This window comes from Podarcis raffonei, chromosome 13 (genome assembly GCF_027172205.1).
Source record: "Podarcis raffonei isolate rPodRaf1 chromosome 13, rPodRaf1.pri, whole genome shotgun sequence".
Taxonomy (NCBI): Eukaryota; Metazoa; Chordata; class Lepidosauria; order Squamata; family Lacertidae; genus Podarcis; species Podarcis raffonei.
Window position 1 is genome coordinate 31,976,143 of NC_070614.1, and position 23,276 is coordinate 31,999,418.

Consider the following 23,276-nt stretch of genomic DNA (forward strand, 5'->3'; position numbering starts at 1 on the left):
CTAGTTCTTTCTGGTTAGCATTAGCTCAATGGAGTAAGCTTCATAGACCTAAAAGCTACAGCCTATTTTCAGAGTGTAGATGAAATTGTTGGCTGTAATGATGGGAGTGTGCTAGTATTAATATTGCATTAAATTTGTGCACACAAGGGGGAGGGGGTAATAAGCTAAACTGATCCTCATAATTTCATGCATAAAAGTGGTTTATCTGGAGTAAGTTCAAGTCTTTCTAAATATTTCCTGTATACGCACATCTTAACCCACCAATCTTTTATGAGGCAGTTTCTCAAGGTTTACTAAGTGGTAAACTTTGACTCAGAAGAGGATCACTTAATAACCAGAACAGCCCTTGTTGCAGTTAACAAATAAATAGCAGTATCTCTTATACCTAATAAAGACATTGTTTTCAAAGTTGTTTATTTAAAGTACCACTTAATTCTCAGCAATATTTCACTCTTTAATTCTTTCCCATCTACATTCCAAGATATTATTTATTTATGGTTGATACAAGTATTTCAAATTACTTCAGTTATTAAAATATGCATCAATGATACACCACTACCACCACTTCTTCCAGTGATTAGAACAGTTAATTGATGCTGCACTCTCTTTGTTAGGGTTTGAAGACGACCTAGTAGACATGCCTTTCAGCCAGGCTGTATATTGAAGACAGCATTTCATACCCTAAAAATCGAAAGTGGCGGTGTTGTTTTTTAAAAAAGAGAAGTTTGTAGTCCATATTGCTGTAAAAATAATATGGGAGAGGTGCAGGCAATGCCAGATAAAATCTCAGAAGCCTAAAGGGAGCTGACAAGGGTTTCAAGGTATCAGTACTGTTTCTTGTCCTTCCCCGTCAACTGAGAAATTATGCAATATAAGCAACTCTGTGCTGTTTGCTTCATCTGCATAATGTATAGTCACGGAATTGAAATTCAGAGCACATTATTAAAAAACTTTTCTTATTTGATTTTTACCTTGCCTTTCCTCCAACTCAGGGCAGCACAGATATTCCCATTTTTAAAAAATCCTCACAACCATACTGTGAGGAGGAATGACTGGCCCAAGAGATTGCAACAACCTACATAGATGATTGGCAACTTGATCCTCGGTCTTTGTAGTTTAGTGGCAATTTGAACCTAGTCTGAAACTTTGAACATTGCATTATGTTGGTCAAGAAAGGAATACACACTGGCCTATCTATAAGACATTGTTTGTAAAAGAAGCCTGTGTCAGCCTTTCATCATTTTGGGGTTCAAGGTCACTCTGTCCCCATAGGCTCTTCCTGCACTCCCATTTTATGCTTGAGCACAGGATGCAGATAGGAAAAGCTGTGCCACAGGATGGCATTTCAGGAATTGAAATTGCAATTCCCTGGGAACAGACTGCCAACATCCAGGCACAAGCCAAGATTCCCTACACCTGGCATTTACTAGGTAGGCAAACAGGGCACAAGAGGTTTTTGCTTGCGGGTTCTGAATGCACTCAGCCCACCTGGTATGTCATTCCTACCACCCACCCTGGGGAAGGAGGGGGAGAAAAACACCTCTGGGTGTGAATGATTCCACAGAACACTTCCTTAATGCTTGCTATTACAGGAGAATGCATTTATCAAAGTTTTTGGGAGGAGGACTGCTTGGGGGAGTAAATGAATAAGTTGTTGGTTTTCCTAGCAAAGAGGCACGAGGACTGCCCTGCTTCTGCTCAGCTTCTTTGGAAACCATGGGCAGATTTTGGCTAGGAGAAGCATAATCCATGCTGGCATGAAGAGCATAGGAGGGCTGCAGGGATGGGGTGCTGGTTTCTTGAGGGGAAGGTGGTGATTTCGCTGATTGCGGGTTTGCAGTGGTCACGGAGGAGCTCACACTAGCATGCTGGTGCTGGTGCATGAGGGCCTGAGACTTTGATGCATCCAAATTTCTGTTTGTTCCAGGTGAAGTATATGATGAGGGCTGCCAGGATAGGGTGGTCATAGTTTCCAGAGGGGAAGGGGATGGGTGTGCTGATCTTGTGCTTGAGGTCACACTAACATACCGTTGCTGGCTAATGAGGGCCCAAGACTCGGAGCACAGAGCATCAGAATTACCGTTGATCCAAGAAGAGGTGCCCAGTGGCTGCAGAGGTGGCGTGGCGGTGGTTTCTAGAGGGGAAGGTGGTGAGCTTGCAGGTCCTGTGCTTGAGGAGCTTATGGCATAGTTCTTGCTAACAATTTTTTGCTGATGCACCAAGGGCCAAGAGTCAGAAGGCAGAGTGTCAGAATTACTGCTGGGACTAACAGCAGCATAAGATCCAGAGGACCGCTGGGTTGCGTTGGTAGAAGCAGACTGCGAACTGAGCGGCTGCATGCTTGAGGTTACAGGAGAGTCCACACCATCATACTTCCCCCAATGTGTGGATGTTGGAGACTTAGAAGGTACTTTGTCTGAGGGCGCAGCCACAATATTTTGATCTGCCACAGGGACAGAACTGTGCTGCAGACCATCTAGCCATGTATGGTGGTGGCATTCTGATTGGTAGACAGTCCGAGATTTGGGCGAGTGGAGGCTAGCTGTGTTTTGAGAAGGTAAGGAAGTAGGAAACGTCCCTGTGGGAGTCAAACTATGGGGGAGTCCTGCGGTTCTGGGTGGTACCTGCTCCTGAAAAATGGAATCTTGTCCCGAAACTGCAGAAGAATAGGACCTCTGCTGCTGAATTTGGGTGGGAGGCTGAGTCTGGCTGGCTGGAGGCACAGGTTGGACAGGCAGCGTCTGTGGTGGAGTCTTCTGAAACTGTATCCCAGAGGGTTTTACAGAAACTGGTATGAATGGTGCTGGGTAGAGAGGAGGCATCTCTGGAATAAATGTGACAGGTGGGTATACAACTGGCTGAGCCCATGCTCCAGGACCGGTAGAGACAGGCTGAAAGATGGAGGGGGGTGGTGTAGTATTGTTAAAAAACCAATGGTTAACCAGATGTGCAGGCCTGGAGCCAATGCTGTCAGATTTCAAATTCTCATCCCTTCTGGTGGCTTGGGAATCCACTGGGTAAACTACAGGAGAGTTGGGAGTGTCTATCAGCTTGAGTGTCATCTCTCCCACAGGAGCTACTGGTTTGGGAGTCCCAGGTAAAGTACTAATTTCCTTGTTGGCTGGTGGTCCAAGACATTCAGAAGGCTGGAGGAGAGAGAGATGGGGCTGAGGCTTGCGAAGTGCAGTATTTAGAGAGAACTTGGGAACAACCAAAGGCTTGTTTTTAGGTGGGGAGTGGTCAGGAGTCACTGCAGAGTCTTGCACTTTGGACAAATCAGGATGGCCTGAAAGGTCTCTTGAATTGGCTGTGGCCCTATCATGCTCTTGCAAAGGAGGTACTGTTTTTGGTATCTCCTTGAGATGGCCCTTGGGTAGAATGCAGGACTCCTTATCACCTTGCTTTTCGAGGGGGTCTGAAGCCCGGAGGAAAGTGGAGTGGGGCTGTGGTACCCCTGGAGCCTTGGGAAGAGGGGCAGGCTTGGGACTTACTACCGGTTCAGCTGCTGCCATCATTTGGGGCAGCGACTGACAAGGAGCCACTGCAGCATTTTCCACTTCAGATGGGACAGGCTGATCTGAAACAACAACAATATTTACTGTTAAGAGAGAAGGGTCACAATTGCAGTTAGAAACAGGAGGAGGGAAACAGAAAGGTCAAGTGGTTCTTTCTTGAAGCCTCATATGGAAAACCTGGAGTCAGCTAGATCTAGATGCTGTTAGCAGGGGAACTCTTTGTTCATTTTTAAACTAAATATTTCTTTCTCTTTGGTGATCACTCCTAGCCAAGCAAGAGTGTCTTCCATGAATGTGGTCTTAACGGTGTATCAGTAAGTGACTGTGGAGGCCAATTCACTCACGGGATCATCACCTTGTCATGCTGAGTGGGGCTTGCACGTTCCCATGATCCTTGTGAGCAATGCCATTGGGAGTCGCACTCCCAGTTGGGTCACCCAACGTGGTCAAAGGGGAGAAGCTAGACAAAGAATGATCCAAGAAGTCTTCGGCAGCAGAACAGGCAGAAGATAACAAGCAGTATGTTACAATGGCTGTGAAGGCGGATGAAGGCTGCAGCAGATAATAAGAATCTGCCAGTCATCATGATACTCATGCCATCGGAATAGAGCCTTACTGCGATGAGTGTGTTGATCAGCGGGAACTGATCTCCACACACCAAACAAATTCACACACAGATGTCTTCCGAAAACCCATCCCAAACCCACCCCCCAAAAGTCTCATGGCGATTGGCAAAAATTAGATCTATATTGCAAACAATATGAAAATCATAATAAAGAGAGCAAAAGACGCTGCAAATGAAAAGCACTTACTGGATTTGACAGGTGACGCTTTAGCAGACACAGGTAGTAGCAATGTTTGGACTCCACAGCCCTCCAGGCGAACAATATCAGGCATCTCCAGCAGGCACTGTTTGGCAGAGGAAGCATTGCCAAGCGGCAGGTGCTGCTGATAGGCAGTGCTGTAGGCAGCACGGAACTGGAAGAGCGACATGCCCTCGGGGTGCATGGCCAGGATGTGGGCCACCCGCTGTTTCAGTTCTTCCAGGTCCTTAGAAGGCTGTGAGTTCCTCAAGTTGGATTCTCTGGGCAGCTGGTTATCCCGTGAGTGTACCTCTTTGGCTAGTGGTGATGGCCCACCAGACTGCCATGCACTTGGCTGATGGAGAAGAATGCGGGAGGGAGGTGGCTGATGTGGAAAAATGCCAGAGGGAGGTGGGTGATGTGGAAGAATGCCAGAGGGAGGTGGGTGATGTGGAAGTATGCCGGAGGGAGGTGGCTGATGTGGAAGAATGCCAGAGGGAGGTGGGTGATGTGGAAAAAAGCTGGAGGGAGCCTGGAAGGAACTGTTGGCCTTGCTTGACAAAGCACTACGAGGCTCCTGGGAGGGTGGAAAAAATGGAAAAGTGGCAGGTGGGACATGCATGCTGCTGTTGCTGAGCCAGTTCTGCACTCCTGGGGACACAAAAGCAGCTGGAACAGGTGGGCTCCAATTCTGTGATTTATTTCCAGAGGGATTGCAGACGTTGAACGAAGACTTAAAGATGCTACCAAAGTCTAAGAAAAAAGCGAAGGAGGCCATTACTGCTGGGTCAGTTGACAGACGATGTTTATTTGTTAAAAAATATTTGTAACTCATGTCTCTGCCGCAAGTCCCCAAGGTAGTACGACATATATCTATCTATATGGTTTTAAAGACACCCTGCTGATATCAGCAACACCACCAATCAGAACACAAGGCGCAAGAGCAGACAACTGCTGTGACTTGGGATCAAAAAGTCAATAAAGAGAAAGGTGAACTGCTGAAGGGGAGAAAATTCTACAACTTTGATGCCGCTCCAAAGAAGCTTGTTGGTACCAACGGTGCTTCATAGGATGGGAGCACACAAAGAAGAGCCTTTGCAGGTAGGTTTACAAGAGAGTTGGCAGCCCTGAAGGGATTCAGTGCTTTCCAGATGTTGTGGATTACAATTCCCGTCAGATCCAGCCAGTTTTGCTGCTGGCCAGGGATGATGGGAGCTGTAGCTCAAAACATATGCATGGCACCACATTGGGTACTCCTGAATTTGTGTTTTTATATTGTAACCCACCCTGTGATCCTTGGATGAAGGGCAGTACAATAATAATAATCCCCAGCATATTCAGGAAGCCTGGAAAAATACTCCTGCCTGAAATCCTGGAGAACTGATGGATCAGTAGACAATACTGAACGAGATGGTCCAAATGATCGGTCTTGGTAGAGGACAGCTTCCAATGTTTCTATGTAACCTTGCCAAAAAATCATTGACGTGAAGAAATTTGAACAAACCACTGAACTGTGTGCATCTTAGTCCTCCTGTGTTAACTATCTATTTCCTAGTTTCCCCCTTGGTCTTCTGTCATCTCTCTGTTATTTGCCTATGGAATCTCCACGTTTCAAGGTCAGCTAAGACTCTGAGAAGGACAGTTTGACCACAAAGGAATCCATGAGCAAAAACATTGTATTTGTTCTAGCCAGACAAATGGAGAGATCAAACAAGAATGGTTTGTTCTGGCAACCTTTTAATGAGTTACCAGCTACAACAGAATCCTGCCCTGTGCCTCGATTAATGCCAATATATTACAAAACCCTTTCAATACCCGAATGGCAGCTGCAACCATCCTTAAAAGAAAGTCCACTGTAAGTTTAAATGGCATAGAGACAGCTGCATAGAGACGGTGGTTTTACTCAAAGCTGACTCACTGAAATTAATGGATGTAACTTAGTCGTGATCATTAATTTCCATGGCTCTACCCTGAATAAAACTTGCCTGAATACCACTCTGAGATAGTATCCCATTGATCTCCTTGCATTGACTGGATCCAATTATAAGTTATGTTGTATCCTGCCTAGATTTTCTTATTATGTGTGGTCACATTAATGACCACCATAATAATGTGAATTATGGTGTCCTTTGGTCGTTAAGGAACCATTCTTTAAGCATTATAGAATGATGCTAGTGCTATGTCTAAGGATGACTAAGACTTATTAGGAAGCGGCAACTGTTTCATCTTTTGAAGACCTCGTAACAGTCAACAAATGCCCTAGCAAGCAAGATGGATTTCCAGATTACTTACCATCTACAGAAAATAAATCATCTCTGTAAACCATCTTAGGAAGTTAGCTCAATTTGTCTGTCAGTACAAACTGTGCTCTCTGTGACTTAAACTATTGTTCTCCTGCATCACCATCCCTGCATGGGTGAGAACAGAAAGGAGTCACCTTGGAGATTTACCTGGGGTACAGTTTGCTTGCTGGACCACTTTTGCTGGATGCAAGAGAGGCACTGGGGCAACATGCAGAGGAGGGGCAGTCTTAACACCAGGACCTAAACAAGAAGAGAGGAAAAGAAATAGTTATATTAACCAGGAGGGATGTTTACATAGTCCAAGCAGTAATATTTCTCTTTCTCTAACGAAGCAGAGGCTGGATGGCCACATTATCAGGACTACTGTAGTTGATTTCCTGCACTGACAAGCGGTTGGTTTCCTTCCAACCCAAAAGATTCCATGACCAGTGAAGGGCTCAGCAAAGTTGTGTGTCTAAAGTCAGGTACAGGCCACAACCGGTTTACGCCTATCCAATAAGTGTGCGACCGCACACACATGCAATGGACCAAACCCAGAAGTTACCCAAAAACAACAAAAAGAAAAAATGTCCAGGTTTGAGGTGAAACACAGAACAGAACAGATACTTAAGTGGTTGTTCCATGAACTAGCCATTACTGGGAGGCAAGCAAAAATTATGCTGAATTGGACAGTAGCATTGCAGACTTTTCTGACTTCGACTTACATTTTGCCGTTTTCTTTTTCCTCTTCTTTTTCGTTTTGCTTTTTCCTAAGTTGGAGAAAGGGAAGGGGGAGGAAGCCAGTGTTGATTCTGGAGCCTTTTTAACAACCTGAGGTTAGGCTTACTCATGCCTGATTTCAGACAAACAGGACTTTCCCAATGCAACTGAGAGACCAACTGAGAGCTAACGATTATTGGTTCAATTTGAAGGGAGTTACTTCACCAGATGACCAAAGCTGACAAATTAAATCAACTCTATGAATAGATGAGCAAAAGTACCGTATTTTTCGCTCTATAGGATGCACCCGAGCAAAGGACGCACCTAGTTTTTAGAGGAGGAAAACAAGTAAAAAATATTCTGAATCAAATCAGTGTTGGGGCTGAAGGGGGAAGCCCGGGGTTTCCCCATAAAGCCCCGGCATCCCCAAGCTAGAACAGCGAGATGCTGCGCAGTGCTCCATCTCTCTGTTCTGGCTTCGGGGACAGCCTTTCAAGCCTCCGCAGGGCAGCGGGGTGCCTTCACCCCACTGCCCTGCGGAGGCTTTGCGCAGCTAACCCCAAAGCCTTTGGAGCGCAGCGCGAGGTCCCGCTGCGCTCCAAAGGCTTCAGGCGGCTATCCCCGAAGCCTGGAGAGTGAGAGGGGTCAGTGCACACCGACCCCTCTCGCTCTCCAGGCTTCAGCGAAAGCAACACGTAGCCTCCGGAGCGCAGAGGGAGCGCTCCCTCTGCGCTTTGGAGGCTTCGCATTGCTTTCACTGAAGACAAGGAGCCTGCATTCGCTCCATAGGACGCACACACATTTCCCCTTCATTTTTGGAGGAGAAAAAGTGCATCCTATAGAGCAAAAAATACGGTAAGTTGCTGGTGGTGATAATGACTGAATCAGATATTGGAATAATATATCTGCTTATGGAATAATATATCATTTGGCAATTTGTTGGTTTTTTAAAAATAAACCCCCATGGCTGCAATGGTATATAATTCTTGTGACTTACATCTGAGTCATTTGAATTGCATTGTGAAGTCCCACTATATTCAGTAAGTCCCAGGAAAGAATGCAACTTTAGAGCAAAGGAGCATTGAGTCTCATCTCCTGTTTGGTTCTGGCTCAGGAAAGAATTCAAATTTGGTGGTTACGAGACCAGGGACCAAAATGCAATCTAGCTTTGCTGGCTATCCCAGACAACATGGGAGTGGAATGTTGCAGTCAATCTTTCCCCCTCCAAAATTCACCTGATCCAATCGAAACAACACATTTAAGTCTGTCCTCTCGGTATCTGATGTTTAAGTTAGGCATTTGACGCTCCAAAAACTCCAGTGTGTCCTTGTGGCCTTGGTTGATGCTGAACTTCTCCAGGTCAATTTTTTTCTTGGCCAGCAGGAGCTCCTGCACTTTCTCAACCCTCAGACCTTCGCTGTATGTGCTTATGAGGTTGGTGAGTAATGCCAAGACATCTGTCACCGAAGCTAGAGGAGGGAAAAAGCATATTAGCATGAAGACTAGGGTGAGGTAGCAGCAGCAAGCAAAGATGGGGCAAAGAAAGGAAAAGCAACTGGGAAGAAATATATGGTGCTGCTCCTGCTCCAGCCTAGCTTGCTGTTTTGTTTCACTTTAGTTCTTAGGATTCCTGGCATATTGGTTGTATTTTATAAAATGCCACAAACTACTTTGAGAAATCTAATCCTGTTAAATAAACCTCAGAAAAAATCTGCGCACCGCATCAAATATTAACACAATGTTTTCTTTAAAATGTCAATACACTTTGGGAGTTTTACAGATCAGGAAGAGGCCAATATTCTTCTACAATTGAAGGACTAAGCCATCATCAGACCTGTGCCATTGATTTCAGGGAGAAGAAAAGGCTAAGGAGTAAACCCTACACAAATCTGGAGTCGCTAAGATGGTTGGATGGTGTCTTTTATGCTTCATTCTGGCAACTCCTGCAACCAAGCTGGTGTCAAACGTTTTGCTCTGCTTTCCTATGGACCATATCAGCAAGGCCAAGGGGGTGGGGGTCTTGTCATCTGGGTATCCCAGGTGCACTCCGTTGTCTCTCGAGACAGACGGATGCCAAGAACTCCAAGAATAACTAAATCTCCAAGGATCTCTCACCATTTTCAACCTTACAGGAACCTTGTGAGGTCACAGTTACTGTAAGGCTGAGAAACTGACCAAAGTCACACAGTGAGTTTCATGACTGGGTGGGGAAATGAACCTGGGACTCCCCAATCCTACTCTGACATTCTGACTACAATGGTACCTCGGTTCTCGAACTTAATCCATTTTGGGAGTCTGTTCAACTCCTGAAACTGTTCAAAAACCAAAGTGCAGCTTCCAATTGGCTGCAGAAGCTTCCTGCACTCAAATGGAAGCCACGTCGGACGTTCGGTTTCCAAAAAATGTTCGCAAACTGGAAAACTTACTACCAGGTTTGCGGCATTGAGGAGCCAATTTGTTTGGCAACAAAGCCGTACTACCAGGTTTGCGGCATTGAGGAGCCAATTTGTTTGGCAACAAAGCCGTTTGGGAACCAAGGTTTGACCGTACTCTACTTCACCAGTAAATCAAGCCAGAACAGTGTGTACCACAGATTCTATGATTCTATAAAGCATGAGGAATCTTACAACTAAAAACGCAAAAGGTTTCTAGTCTTTACGGTTGCAAGAGTAAGTAGAAAGTGTCTATTTCTGAATAAACATGCCTGGGACTGTACTCACAATTGTGTTCCTGCACAAACACCAATATGCACAGAACACAGAAGCAAGTCCCACGACTACAGAGAGATACTTCACCCAATGCCAAGGCATACAAATCAATGGTGAATGTGATACAAATACTCTAGCTGGCCTTTACACTCCCACTCCCTCTGTCAGGCCTCTGTGCTCCTTCTGCACCTGGACCCAGAATCCTTCAGAGTTAAATGCAGTCTTACCAGGCTTTTTTTTAAGTACATTTTGGTTCACAGGTTTTGATTTCCCAGCAGGCCATTGCACATTTAAGGGGACAGAAGCACAGGACTGGGGCACAGTGGAAAGGCAGGAAGCTGGATGAGAAAGGAAGATGGAAATCCATTTGTTCTGCTTTTTTTCAAATTTCAAAAAAACCCTACACCATTTGATAGAAATATGCCAGTTTGGTCCCAGGGTGTTGGACCTGGGCCCAGGGTGTTGGACCTGGGAGACCTGGGTTCAAATCCCTCTTAGCCTAACCTACTTCACAGGGTTGTTGTGATGATACAAGTGAGAAGGAAGAGAACCATGGCACCTTAAGCTCCCTGGAGGAAAGGTGTGATATCAACTTAGTAAGATATATAGTGGGATATAAAGTAAGTTAGTCACAGTTTGGCCAGAAAGAAAAAAAGCAAAGAAACCCTTGGGATCAGTATAACGGCAATTTACAGAAAGTTATGAGGATGACTACAATATACTTCAGTACATAAGCTCCAAAGAACTATGGTTGCCATATCTTGAAGAGCAAAAAAAGAGGACAGCCCAAGCCGGGGAAATAGGCTCTTTTCCTGCTCAGGCTGGCAGCAGCTGCGGTATGCGGAGCAGCCTGTGCCCAAGCCACACAACCCCAAAAATAAAATAAAAATACCCCCACCAAAAAAACTATACATTTCTTTTGAAATGTAAATATCCCCCCAGATAGGCATGTTGGTCCCCCCAAAAGAGGGCATGTCCAGGATTTCCAGGACGTATGGCAACCATACCACAAACTTTAAAATGTCTATGGTTTGAGGTTTTTTTAAAGGAATGTGTTATTAGGCCTCACCGTCACAGAGACATCTCACCTGGCTTTGTTTCTTTTAAGTCTTGAGACAGGGTGTTTGATCCTTTGGAAGATGGAGATTTATCCAAAGAGGGACCAGCACCGAATGAGACAGGGGGGAGGCCAAGACTACCGGAGAGAAGTTGAACCACACAGTTGTGGGGCCACTTGCCATTTGTGAAAGAGTAGCGAAGGCCCGGCACATCCAGGAGGAAAGACATTACGTCTTTATACCCCAAATCTTGGCTGAAAGTCTCTAGGTCAAACCCATGCTTCTTCTCTAGGTTTTCCTTCAGTGTCTTTATATTCAGACCAGCAGGATGGTTTCCAAGAACATCGAGGATTGGCACCAAGGCAGCAGCCAGGTCTGAAAAGGAACGATGTACTATTTCAACCTGGTGAAAGTCATGTTGATACTACTTATCTCCACATTGGAGAATTGGGGCTCAGGCTGCAAGAAACTTAGGCTGCAGGACACTTAGTTAACACATGGCCAGGGTGAGATTTGCTTAGGCTGCCAATTGTCATCCTACACTAGTTCTCTATAGCTACTACATAGCTGTACTCAGTATAGAGAATGGAGAATGCAGTCCCCCTTCTCACCAAGTGGACAGAAGTGGAAGACACCTCCCAGTTGCCCCAACAGATATCGTATACAGACTAGCCTCTTAATCCTCACCTCTAGCAACTGGAAAAATAACAGCCCTCCTATTCTATGCTACCTGCTCTGCAGCATCAGTGCTTTTGAGGAGCTCTGGCTGATACTTGGGCTTTTCAGGGGCGGAGGTGGAATGGATGGGGCAACTTTTTCTCCCTAACTGAAGCTTAGTTAGGTAGCCTGGGTGGGAAAGGCACCGTAGACCCATCAGAGTGTGGAGTTCCCCACTGCTGAAAGTGCTTCATCTGTTGCCTCGGGTTTTCAAAAATGGCCCAGGGTCATGTGCTAAGAGTCGCATCTCTGAGAGGTAATTTGACTGAAAGCTGCAATGGGCTAGAAAAGGCAGAGCCCTAGGGACATACCTGAAATGGGAGACTTGTTACATCTCTAACATGGAGGTGTTTACCCCCAGGTGGGTATATCTGTATGTCTCCTCTGATAGAAAAAACTCCCAAGTGCTTGACTATTGGTGCCAAGTCTTCCCCCAACAGGGTGGCCATTTTGAGACGCCATGTTTCAGGTTGCTGCAATTTCTGGAATTCCCTCTGTAAACTAGGAGTTCCATGAAGAGAAGCAAAGTACTATCCACACTTAGAGTGCTTAAGATCTACATTAAATAGACATGGGATTGAAGTAGTGGAGATAAGATTAAGCATAGGTGGGGTGGTGGTTGGGGTTGAGTGGAGTCACAATTCAAAATGAAGAGGACAAGCCACCCGTGTACCACATTCCAGATGCTACCTGCAGTACCAAAGAAACCTCAGGGTTCAAAACAAAAACTTACCAGATTTCTTTCCCATCAACGTCTGGGGCACAGAATTTGAGTTGAAGGCAGAGAAACCAGCATCAAGCGAGGGAACAGGGCTAGGGGAACCTACCAGAGGAGAAAACAAAGGTATTGCTGAGGTGGGTCTTGAAGAAAAGAATAGGGACCCAACAGATTTAAACATGGCAGAAGGCCATGGGACAGAGTGAGGATGAAAGTGGTCACACGTAGGCCTACAGTTTAGCTCCCCTTGATAAACCATGAGCAATAAGCCACTGTACAAACCTTAACTGAACTGAGAGACTGAAAAGGAAGTCTCTGATCACATTTGGCAGAAAGGGCCACATCAACAACAACTCTTGTCATTGAAAAGGTGGGATACTCCTGTCAGGCCAGGATGCTGCAGCCTTGAATATTGTTCCCCAACCACCTCCCAGGGGTGAACTAGGCTACTTTGCAGGTCAGGCATTTTTCTGTTACATTTTCTTGAGACCGCCATATACTAATGCAATCTATGGCAGACTATCTAGCATCCCGCTTTTGGAAAATCTTCAAGCAAAGATTTGAAGTGTCTGTGTATGGGGGAGGGGGGAGAGAGTCCTCCCTGCATAGGTCAGCTGCATGCCTCCCCCCCCCCCATTCAAACCCAGCCCTTTCAAACTAACTGCTTTTGAAGGGCACCAGAGTCTATCTTTGGCCCCATATGGGGCTTTAGTACCCATAGAGCAATTAATAGATCAAGTGTAAATACAACTCTGCATCCAGAATTCCTAGGCAGCCTTACCGGAGTTATTTCTCATTAGCCCATCAGTTGTGGTATGTGAGCTGCATACAGAGAAATCCGAGTCCAAGGAAGGAGCTGAGCTAGAGGGACCTGGGACGTGATATAAAAAGACAGGTTATGAAACATACCTTCTTTGTTCAGAGTAACATGACATAAGCCAATCACGTGTCACAGCCTGCACACTTTCTGCAGCCTTTACAAGTAGTTCTTTGCTGATCAAGAGAGAAATCCAGCTTGCACATCACCAGCGAGCCCAGGTTAAAAGATGGGAATTGCAGAAAGAAAAAGAAGGCACATGAGACAGCCAAAATATCAGGGAGACTGGAGAGCCTCATGTGACAAAACCTACCTCATTGCTGTTACTTCTGAAGACTATCTTACCGAGCCCAGCCTTGCCCTCGTACTCTCCCTGAAGCCAATTCATACACCCTTACCCAGGCCAATAATGAGGCTGGCACTCTAAAACAGTCACAGAATTGGGGTGTGTGTTGAACTCACAAGTGATAACATTTCAATCTTTGCCTTACGCAATTCGAGCTGGATGACGCAATTCCGGGTCCTATTGCTGTTTCTGAGAATCAGACCAGGAATATCCTGCAGGCAGGACACTGTGTCATTGTAGCCCAGATCACGGCGGAACATCTCCAGGTCAAATCCACAATTCTCTAGCAGGGCCTTTTTCAGGTTCTTCACCTTCAGACCCTCAGGGTGGCATTCAAGGACGGCCCGGATTGGCACCAAGGCAGCTGACAGATCTGAAATGAAAGCAGTGGATTCACTTCTCATGTCTATTGTACCCTGCACTATGACAGCACTCTCAGGATTATGCAGGTGTGGTAAGCAGAAAGGCTTGGCTAGAAAGAAACCTATAATGGATACCCCATGAACAACAATGAGTTCAGGAACTTGCTTTTAGCAAGGAGTTTGACGTAACTACTGCAGAATCAGAGATTGAAGCCATGGCCTAGGAACCACAGGACATACGATCCAGTCTCCTGCCAAGTGTAAGTCATTTGTCACTTACACACACAGCAACATTACTCAAAGCAGCTCACTGTTTTACCTGGTGTCTGGCTTGCTGGTTCTTCCACAAGGTTCTCGGTACTGACAGAAGAAAAAGTAGCACAGGGATCTATAGGAGAAAAATCAAATCAGTCAGGAATCAGTTTCACAGCATGTGCATAATAACTGGAAATGGGGAAGCAAATTTTGAGCCACAGGAATTTGTTCTCAGTGGAGAAAAGATTACTCAATATAACGCTCAGAGAACTCTTTTAATCATGCTGAACGGTCAAGGCCTAGTATTCAGCGTCTCAGTTCTAAGACTCCTTAGTTCTACTTTTGAGTTTCCTTCATATTTCACTCTGTTAGTCTGGCCTCTTCCCTCTCCACCCCTCTTTGTCTCTTGTCCTTAACAAAAATTTAACCTGTGAACTCTCTGGGACAGGGAGCTGTAATTATTGCTTAAGAAACTCTGTAAGGTGTACTTTGACTCGTCTACAAATAACAGCAACAAGTCTTCATAATATGGCTTCACTCCACTTAATAAATCTTAGGAGTGGGGATGAATTCTGTATCAATAAGTGCTGTAATCTTGGACAATAACAACATGGATGGGGAAATCAAACACAGCAACAGCTGGAACCACCCCCTCAGACTTTAAATTGTTTGTCTGTGTTGTGGTTAACACACAGCTCTCAAGGAAGCAGGATGATGATAGTTAAAGGAAAGGGTAATACAAATTCAAGTCGACAACTATTAACTATGAAAACTAAACCGAACCTAAAGGTTTAGAAGTGCTATACCTCTAAATACCAGTTGTGGGTGAGCGAGGGGAACTGTCAACATCTGAAAAGGGCTACTGCCTTCATAACCTGTTCATGGGCTTCCTAAAAACACCTGGTAGGCCAAGATGTGAAACAGGACATTATACTAAATTGAGGGTAGAAAAATCTGTGGCCTTCCAGGTGTCGCTGGACTACAATTCTCATTATTTTATGGCCATTAGTCCTGCTGGGTGGGTTGCTGAGAGCTGGAAGTCCAACCATATCTAGAGGGCCACAGCTTCCTTAACCCGGCTTGCTGAGCTTATGCTGGATCCAGTGTTAGAAAGTGGGATAGGAAAGCTAGGAGCCAAATGGCTTCTGGGGCCTGGATTGTGGGCGACCAAAACAGAATGTCTAGTCACAACGGGGAGGGGGGGTCGGCAACACTTTTTATTTATTAATTTGATATGCATGAATTAATATGCAATTCACATAAGTGATACATTGTTAATATCATATTTTTAGCATAAATGGTTAATACTGTACATGTTTAATTTGCTGTTTACAATATTGGTACCATACTTTATTTTTCAAAACGCTCTACTCTTTATTGTTAACATATTGTCTCTTTAAACATATACTTCCAAGGCTTTAAAACACATACATTTTAATAATCCTTGAGTGTCAGCCAGGCACAAAAAATGTTACCCAGACTTTTGGATCTGTTTGCAAACGGAGAATCTTCAGGCGCAAAATGTGCCTGGTGCTCTGCTAATGTCGAACCTGGCTGGATCTTACATGAAGTGGGCAGTCAAAACTTTCAACTGCGACCCCGCCTCAAGTTGCTTTTTTAACGTAATTATGATCGAGAAGATCAGAAGCAACCCCATCTCTCCCCACCAAAAAAAATTCAAATTCAGCTTCTTGCCTTGTACCTTCAAAAAGCTGAACCACGCAGTTGAGTCTGTCCTGTTGGTATGTGATGTTTAAATTCGGCATTCGCTGTTCCAAAAATTCCAGTGTGTCTGTGTAGCCTTGACGAACGCTGAGCTTCTCTAGGTCAATTCCAGCACTAGCAAGAAACAATTTCTGTAGTTTCTTAATCCTCAAACCCGAGTGATACCTCTTTAGAAGACTGAAGAGCAACCCCAAGACTCCTGCCAGAGCTGCCAAACAATGCAGATTGCAAATCAAAATTCCTTCAGACAGTGATATGATGCAGAGTAATCCAGATCTCAACTCAGTTATTTTTAGAAAGACATCTTTAAGAACCCAGAATGCTCAACCTTAAAATGAGCTAAGCACTATAACCATTCCCCCCTCTGGCTCCAGTCTATTCCATGCCCCCCTCCCATTCACTTACCTATCTGCTGCCGCTACACCCTTCCACACCCATTCACATATAATCCCCCAAACTCCATTACCTCACGAAAGTGGTAACTGTTGCCACTGGCAAAAAGGCTAGACAGAAAGCTTCTCCCCAGCCCCCTCTTCCCCCTCTATGCCACCTCCCTGATGCTTGGAACGCTGCTATGGCAGTACCTGGGCTCAGGACCCCTATCCTGAAAGCTAAGAACAGATTGCCCACATCCTTATATGAGTCTCAGCATTAAGGCTCCTCAGAACCACCTTGAAAGCCTCCTGGACATTGCCAATTCTCATCCAGCAACGTTGTACTGTATTTGGTTGTCTGAATCTATCTTTCATGGAAGATTTTGCAGGACAGCCCAAGTTTGGATGATACTGAGCTTCCCATGTTCCTCTATGGATGAGTTTTGGTGCAGATGTGAGTCCTAGGGCCAACCAGAATTGTATTTACTTATTAACTCAGAAAGACAGCTAATATTTGTATTGGAGAATTAAATTTGGCTGCTAGTCTCCAACAACATAGACTTGGATTTTTCTGTTTTGTTTGGAGCTGGTTTTAATGTGCATGCTATTTATTGCCGTAAGCCGCTTTGAGTTACTTTTGTGTTGTTAAAGAAGTGACTAATAAGCTTAATAAATAATGGTTTTAATACGTAAGGTATACATTCACCCGTTTCTCCTCCAGGGTCTTCTTCATCTGTTGACCTCAAAGCGGGCACTTCAGAGATGTCCACCCCATTCTCTTTTCCTTCAGCCCATTGGCCAAGATGGAATCCATTCGCTAGCTTTACAACTGGGACCTTTGAGTCACCATCTTCCACAACCACAAAGTCCTTCATTTCAGCCAGAAACTGCTTGAGCGAGCTGTACCCATAACGAGTGATTTGAAGCTGGTAGCCATGCAGCCGGTGAAAGGCCCCAGCGAAGTCCCCAAAACTGAGCCCCAGGGGGTTCCTGAGCAGTAGGTGCAGCACATTGCGCTTCAGGGCATTGGGGTCCCCCTCTTCCAAGGCCATGAGCCCTGAAGTCTGGTGGAAACATCAAAGAAAAAATAGTACCAGGTGATTCACTTCCCTGGAGATCCTCCCTGCCTTACATCATTTGTTTTCTGTGGCTCTGAAAGAGTTACGACACCATCGGTGTGCTTCATCTGCATGATGGAAAAACTCAGAGACACTGTAGCTTGGGCATTTCCTGAAGAGCTTTAGGCCAGACTGGCTTTTGGTGGCATTATTTTGATATAAGAGAGGTTCGCACACTCTTTGTAGTAAAATGGGGGAGGAGGAGACCTGGGCTATCCCTGACCCCACAATAAACACCACAGCCATTCTTCCTGCCTGCAGTGCATGTTCAGACAGCATGGAAAAGGATTACAGCTCCTCCATTACCTGAGGGATAGCTCAGTTGGTAGAGCAGGAGACTCTTAATCTCTGGGTTGTGGGTTCAAGCCCCACATTGGGTGAAAGAGTCCTCCATTTCCGGGGGTTGGACTCTAGATTATCATCATGGTCCTTTCCAACTCTATGTGGGGAGGGACTCCAGTCAGGGTCCCTCTCTGCACGCTGGAGCTCTTTTCACATGCAACAGCCCTATTGGCTGTTATTTACTGAGCTTCAAGGGGGGAGTCAATGCGGCTTACCTCCAGGCAAGTATACAGTATTGCAGCCTTAAATCGCAGCCCTAGGTAAAGGTAAAGGGACCCCTGACCATTAGGTCCAGTCATGACCGACTCTGGGGTTGCGGCACTCTTCTCGCTTTACTGGCCGAGGGAGCCGGCGTTTGTCCACAGACAGCTTCCAGGTCATGTGGCCAGCATGACTAAGCCGCTTATGGCGAACCAGAGCAGCGCACAGAAACGCCGTTTACCTTCCTGCCGGAGCAGTACCTATTTATCTACTTGCACTTTGACGTGCTTTCGAACTGCTAGGTTGGCAGGAGCAGGGACCGAGCAACAGGCGCTCACCCCGTCGCAGGGATTCGAACCGCCGACCTTCTGATCGGCAAGTCCTATGTTCTGTGGTTTAACCCACAGCGCCACCCGCGTCCCCAAAAAATCGCAGCCCTAACCCTGTCTAAATCCCATTTAATTAAATAAGGCCTTCCTCCAAGTGAGGTTAGGATTGCAGCTTTAGCCTAGATCCAGCCAACTTTGGTTACTGAATGGAGTAGGAATAACATAGTTTACTTTGTTGCTCAGGGCAGGAGGGATCTCTCAGCAGTGTAAACTGCTTCTGCCAGAATCTGGGGCTAAACTTATCAGCTCCGGCACAGATTAACCACCCAGCCTACCCTTCGTTTACTCAAGATAAGCCTCTCCCAAATCGGTCGTGGTAACTTCTTAGTAAACACTGTGAACAGTCCTATGCGATGTTTCTTGGGGCTGAGACGGAATTCGTGTACCCATCGAACCGACGGGGATTCGATTCTGAGCAGGCACTACCACAGATCGCTTCGGATTTCATTTTTATATTTTAGTTTTAATTACACGGTAAGGGGAAGAGCCGAGCACCGCTAACGCGCTGATCGCAACCCTGCAGCAAACTGCTGATTAAGAGGGGGCGTGGAGAGGGGCTGCGGGGGAGGGGGACAAAAGCCCACGTGAGTTAAAATGCAACAACAGCCCTCTCCCACCCGCCAGGAACAGGACATTTATTCAGAGTTTAAGTCCTCACCTAGTTCGGGTTCTTCCTCCTGCAGCTGAATTGGGGAAATGAGGCAGAAACAGGAAGCGTTCAGCAACTCTGCAGGAAACAATAAGAGCCGTCTGCTTTAGTTTCTATTTCTCTTCGTCACATGATCGCGCCTCTTGCCGCATGGGATTTGAGTCACAGCATCCTCCCTAGTTTGGGAGGGTAAGATGCCTTGGGAGACCGGCGTCTCCCTTTTCTATCACCCAGGGTCTCGTTTCGTTTTTATAGTACAGTAGAAGCCTAGACATTGTCTACTCAGAAGTCAAAACCACTGGGCTTTACTCCCGGGTAAAGTAAGTATCAGCCCCAGTTGCTTGGGGGGGGGGAATGTGGGGGATGCAAGTGATTTGAGCACATGCTGTGATGTGGGAACTGAATGCCTGCGGATGTGGGTTGAACTTTCAGCTCGCATGACAACCTTATTGTAGCTCGAGGTGAGGACTTAAAAGGGGAGGGTTAAGCATGCAATGGTACACGGGTAGCGCTCTGGGTTAAACCACAGAGCCTAGGACTTGCCGATCAGAAGGTTGGCGGTTCGAATCCCCGCAACGGAGTGAGCGCCTGTTGCTCGGTCCCTGCTCCTGCCAACCTAGCAGTTCAAAAGCACGTCAAGTGCAAGTAGATAAATAGGTACCGCTCCAGCGGGAAGGTAAACAGCGTTTCCATGCGCTGCTCTGGTTTGCCAGAAGCGGCTTGGTCATGCTGGCCACATGACCTGGAAGCTGCACGCCAGCTCCCTCGGCCAATAAAGCGAGATGAGCGCCGCAACCCCAGAGTCAGTCACGACTGGACCTAATGGTCAGGGGTCCCTTTACCTTTAACTTTAAGCATGCAAATGCCATCAAACATCCCCTCGCATATGACTGCTCTTCAGATCTTGAGTAAGCTTAGAAGCCTCCCTTTGGCTGCACATTCATTTAAAAAGCATATGACTTCCTCCAAAGGATTCTGGGAACTGTAGTTTACCCCTCACAGAGCTACAATTCCCAGGATTCTCTGGGGAAAGTCGTCTGATTTAAATGTGTGGTGGGTAGGCTTTGCATGTTAATTCCTGACCACTGGTCCTGCTAGTTGGGGATGGTGGGAGTTGTAGTCCCCCCCCCCAAAAAAAGGAAACCAACAACGCACCAGCTGGAGACCTAAGTTTGGGAAACACTGCTGTAGACCAGGCTTCCTCAAACTTGGCCCTCCAGGTGTTTTTGGCCTACAACTCCCATGATCCCTAGCTAGCGGGGCCAGTGGTCAGGGATGATGGGAATTGTAGTCTCAAAATATCTGGAGGGTCGAGTTTGAGGAAGCCTGCTGTAGACAAAAGTATCTGACAGTTTCATAATTCCCAGGTTTCCCCACCACCCTTCTTTTTGCATCCAAGCCCCACAAATTCTAAGCCTAGCTCTGGCTTCAGATTTAGGATGCTCACCTCTTTAAAATGACTGATCTTTAGGGCTCCTCCGTGACAAGTATTTTATAGTGCAAGAAATGGCAGTTCTATTTCCACCACGCCAGGGCACACAGAGGACAGCAGTTCCTTATCTGCTCAGACCAGAGGTGGCACAAAGGCAACTGTTACGGAAGGGGGGGGCATGTCTTCTTCACCTTCTTCTTCGCTACAATATATCCATTTATTCCCAATTGTCAATGTCAAAAGGGACTAAAATCTATAAAATCCATAGAAAATCAACGTGCCAATTTGCTCAATTTCTCTAGGACTCTATGACACCTCCCCTGTCCTCCATAATCCCTCAAGTAAGGTGCTCTGCCAAGCCTTTCCTCCGGGCAATGCCAGGTGGCAGACTATGCATACATGGACCATTGTCTTCCCATCACCGGCACTCAGGAAGCGCTTATCTGCGCATATCTCCAGCTCTGCATATTCCCCCCTCCCTCCTCCATATGTTAATCCGGTGTAACCCAACCTCTCCTTAATGTATTCATGATGTAACTGGGATGTATTTTGCACTGTATTCTGGGACATGGAGGGAGTTTCAAAAGTTCATGTCACCCCTTTCTCGCTGTTCAATCTCGTCTTGAACCTGTTGTGCAATAAACTTGGATCTTCTGCAGGTTGCTCCTGTGCCCGGCTGAGCTCATTTTCTTCCGCAGGGACCCGCGGACTTAGTCCGACGAGCTGGGTGGCAGAGTAGCCCCGCACCCAGATTTTAGCCGTAACACAACTGACTTGTTGGAATTTGCCCTGCATATCAGAATTTCATCTTCTGGTTGGTGAATGGCATAGGGAGTTACGCTGAACTTTGGGTTATGGTTTCCATTCTTCAGATCCCAATAATGAAACTTATCCAGATCAGTTATGATCAAGGAAAGGGAATTTGACTGACTGAGTTCTTCTTGGCTAATCTAACCTACTCACTCTACCCTTCCCTTTAAGCTGGAGCAGGTAGACCAGGAGAATCAAAACTCGCAAGTCCCTTTGGGGTGCCACCATTTTATTTAGACCTGAGCTGAAAATTCTATAAAACACAATTTCCTGACAAATTTTTGAATTTCTTTTCTGAGATCTTCAAAAACTCACAAATAATTTCAAATAATGTTTAGCAAAACAGCATCACCAATATCACCAGTTATGTGAATTTTGGATGCAATTTTGGATCCAGTTTTAATACCGGTCCTGAAAGACCTACATTGGCTCCCAGTACGTTTCTGAGCACAAGTCAAAGCATTGGTGCTGACCTTTAAAGCCCTAAACAGCCTCGGCCCAGTATACCTGAAGGAGCGTCTCCACCCCTGTTGTTCAGCCCGCACACTGAGGTCCAGCTCCGAGGGCCTTCTGGCGGTTCCCTCACTGTGAGATGTGAGGTTACAAGGAACCAGGCAGAGGGCCTTCTTGGTGGTGGCACCTGCCCTGTGGAATGCCCCCCCCCATCAGATGTCAAGGAAATAAACAACTATCTGACTTTTAGAAGACATCTGGGAAGTTTTTAATGTGTGATGTTTTATTCTGTTTTTAATCTGTTGGCAGCCGCCCAGAGTAGCTGGGGATACCCAGCCAGATGGACGGGGTATAAATAAATGATGATGATGATGATGATTACTGTTTAACTATAAAATTAATATTTTTGAAGGAAGTAATGGACTTTACTCCTACTTCTTCCAGTCTTCCTCTCTTAGCCAGTTGGTTCCAAAAGTCTGTTTAAAAACACCATCTATAATATTTGGCAAAATACACTCCCAATTTGCTGTGCACAGAAAGTGTAGAGAATTTTAGGAGGCCCTTTAAAATTAGGGTGGAATTAATTGTTTCTGCTTCTGTGGCTTGTAAGAGCAGCCAACTGAAACACATTCTCTTAGCAAGTAACTTTTTATTTGGCATGGAGGTAAGTGATGAGAAAAGCTTCACCATCCAATTTCCTTGATATGAGATGGCTTCCAGGGGTGCAAAAGCAACCCCACCCCTGGTAGCCCAAATTTATTTCTTAAGAAAATTGTGGATTGGGAAGAAATTGCTACTGTGAATAAATGAGACTGAAATAACTGCTTTTTCATGAGTTGGCCACTGGCTGGCAGCAGAGAGAGTTATATGGAAATAAAACCTGATTTTGCATAGAGGGGTTTTATAGTGTATGACCACATCTGTTGAAACTGATTTAAAAATGTATAGCAATAGTTACTCCTAAGGTATGAGGGCCTTCTGAAATAGAAAATCAGAAACAAGGTTATATAAATAAAGAGTCTTGGGGTACCATAAAGACTAACAATTTTATTTAGCCTCCCTTGGCTAGTGTTTATTTATTTTATTGATTTATTTATAGAAATATTTATATACCACTGTGTCCTAAAAATAATGACAATGAAACACCGAAAGTGCACACTGAAAATCTCAGTTTAAGTTTAAGTGTATGTGAAATAAGCACAGTGACTATTTATAACACAATCATCCTGGCATTGCTAAGTTAATGAACAACAGTTGGGCATATAAATTTAATTGTTCTTGAATTTATAAAGATCAAAAGCAGCACACACCAAACTCTGCATGTCCAAGAGGACTTCGATAGGATTGCCAACTTTTCATCCAGCTTCTTCTATAGCCTTCCATTAACAGCAACTTGATATGGAGGAATAATGACTGTAATCACCTGCCAATTGATGCAACTCAAACCACTGTTAGAAGACAGCTGAAAATTTTATAACCCTC

The 23,276-nt window shown here is 45.5% G+C and overlaps 1 protein-coding gene across 7 annotated transcripts; it reads right to left on the reverse strand.

The window, feature by feature from the left end:
• Nucleotides 1-397: 397 nt before the first annotated feature.
• Nucleotides 398-19,244, reverse strand: LOC128399341 (proline-rich protein 36-like). 7 transcript variants are annotated; one of them, XM_053360678.1, is made up of 15 exons: nucleotides 19,109-19,244; nucleotides 17,101-17,464; nucleotides 16,004-16,234; nucleotides 14,366-14,434; nucleotides 13,830-14,057; nucleotides 13,303-13,392; nucleotides 12,537-12,626; nucleotides 11,117-11,461; nucleotides 10,256-10,366; nucleotides 8,556-8,789; nucleotides 7,326-7,370; nucleotides 6,769-6,861; nucleotides 4,730-5,071; nucleotides 4,328-4,699; nucleotides 398-3,577 (listed from the first exon to the last, which is right to left on the reverse strand). In XM_053360678.1, the coding sequence occupies exons 2-15, from the start codon at nucleotides 17,450-17,452 to the stop codon at nucleotides 1,587-1,589; spliced, it is 4,593 nt and encodes a 1,530-aa protein (XP_053216653.1). In that variant the 5' UTR covers nucleotides 17,453-17,464; nucleotides 19,109-19,244; the 3' UTR covers nucleotides 398-1,586. The 7 variants fall into 7 exon arrangements, with proteins under 7 accessions (XP_053216653.1, XP_053216650.1, XP_053216652.1 ...); XM_053360675.1 differs by having other exon boundaries at nucleotides 4,328-5,071; nucleotides 19,109-19,243; XM_053360677.1 differs by having other exon boundaries at nucleotides 4,328-5,071; nucleotides 17,107-17,464; nucleotides 19,109-19,242.
• Between the last annotated feature and the right edge of the window lie 4,032 nt (nucleotides 19,245-23,276).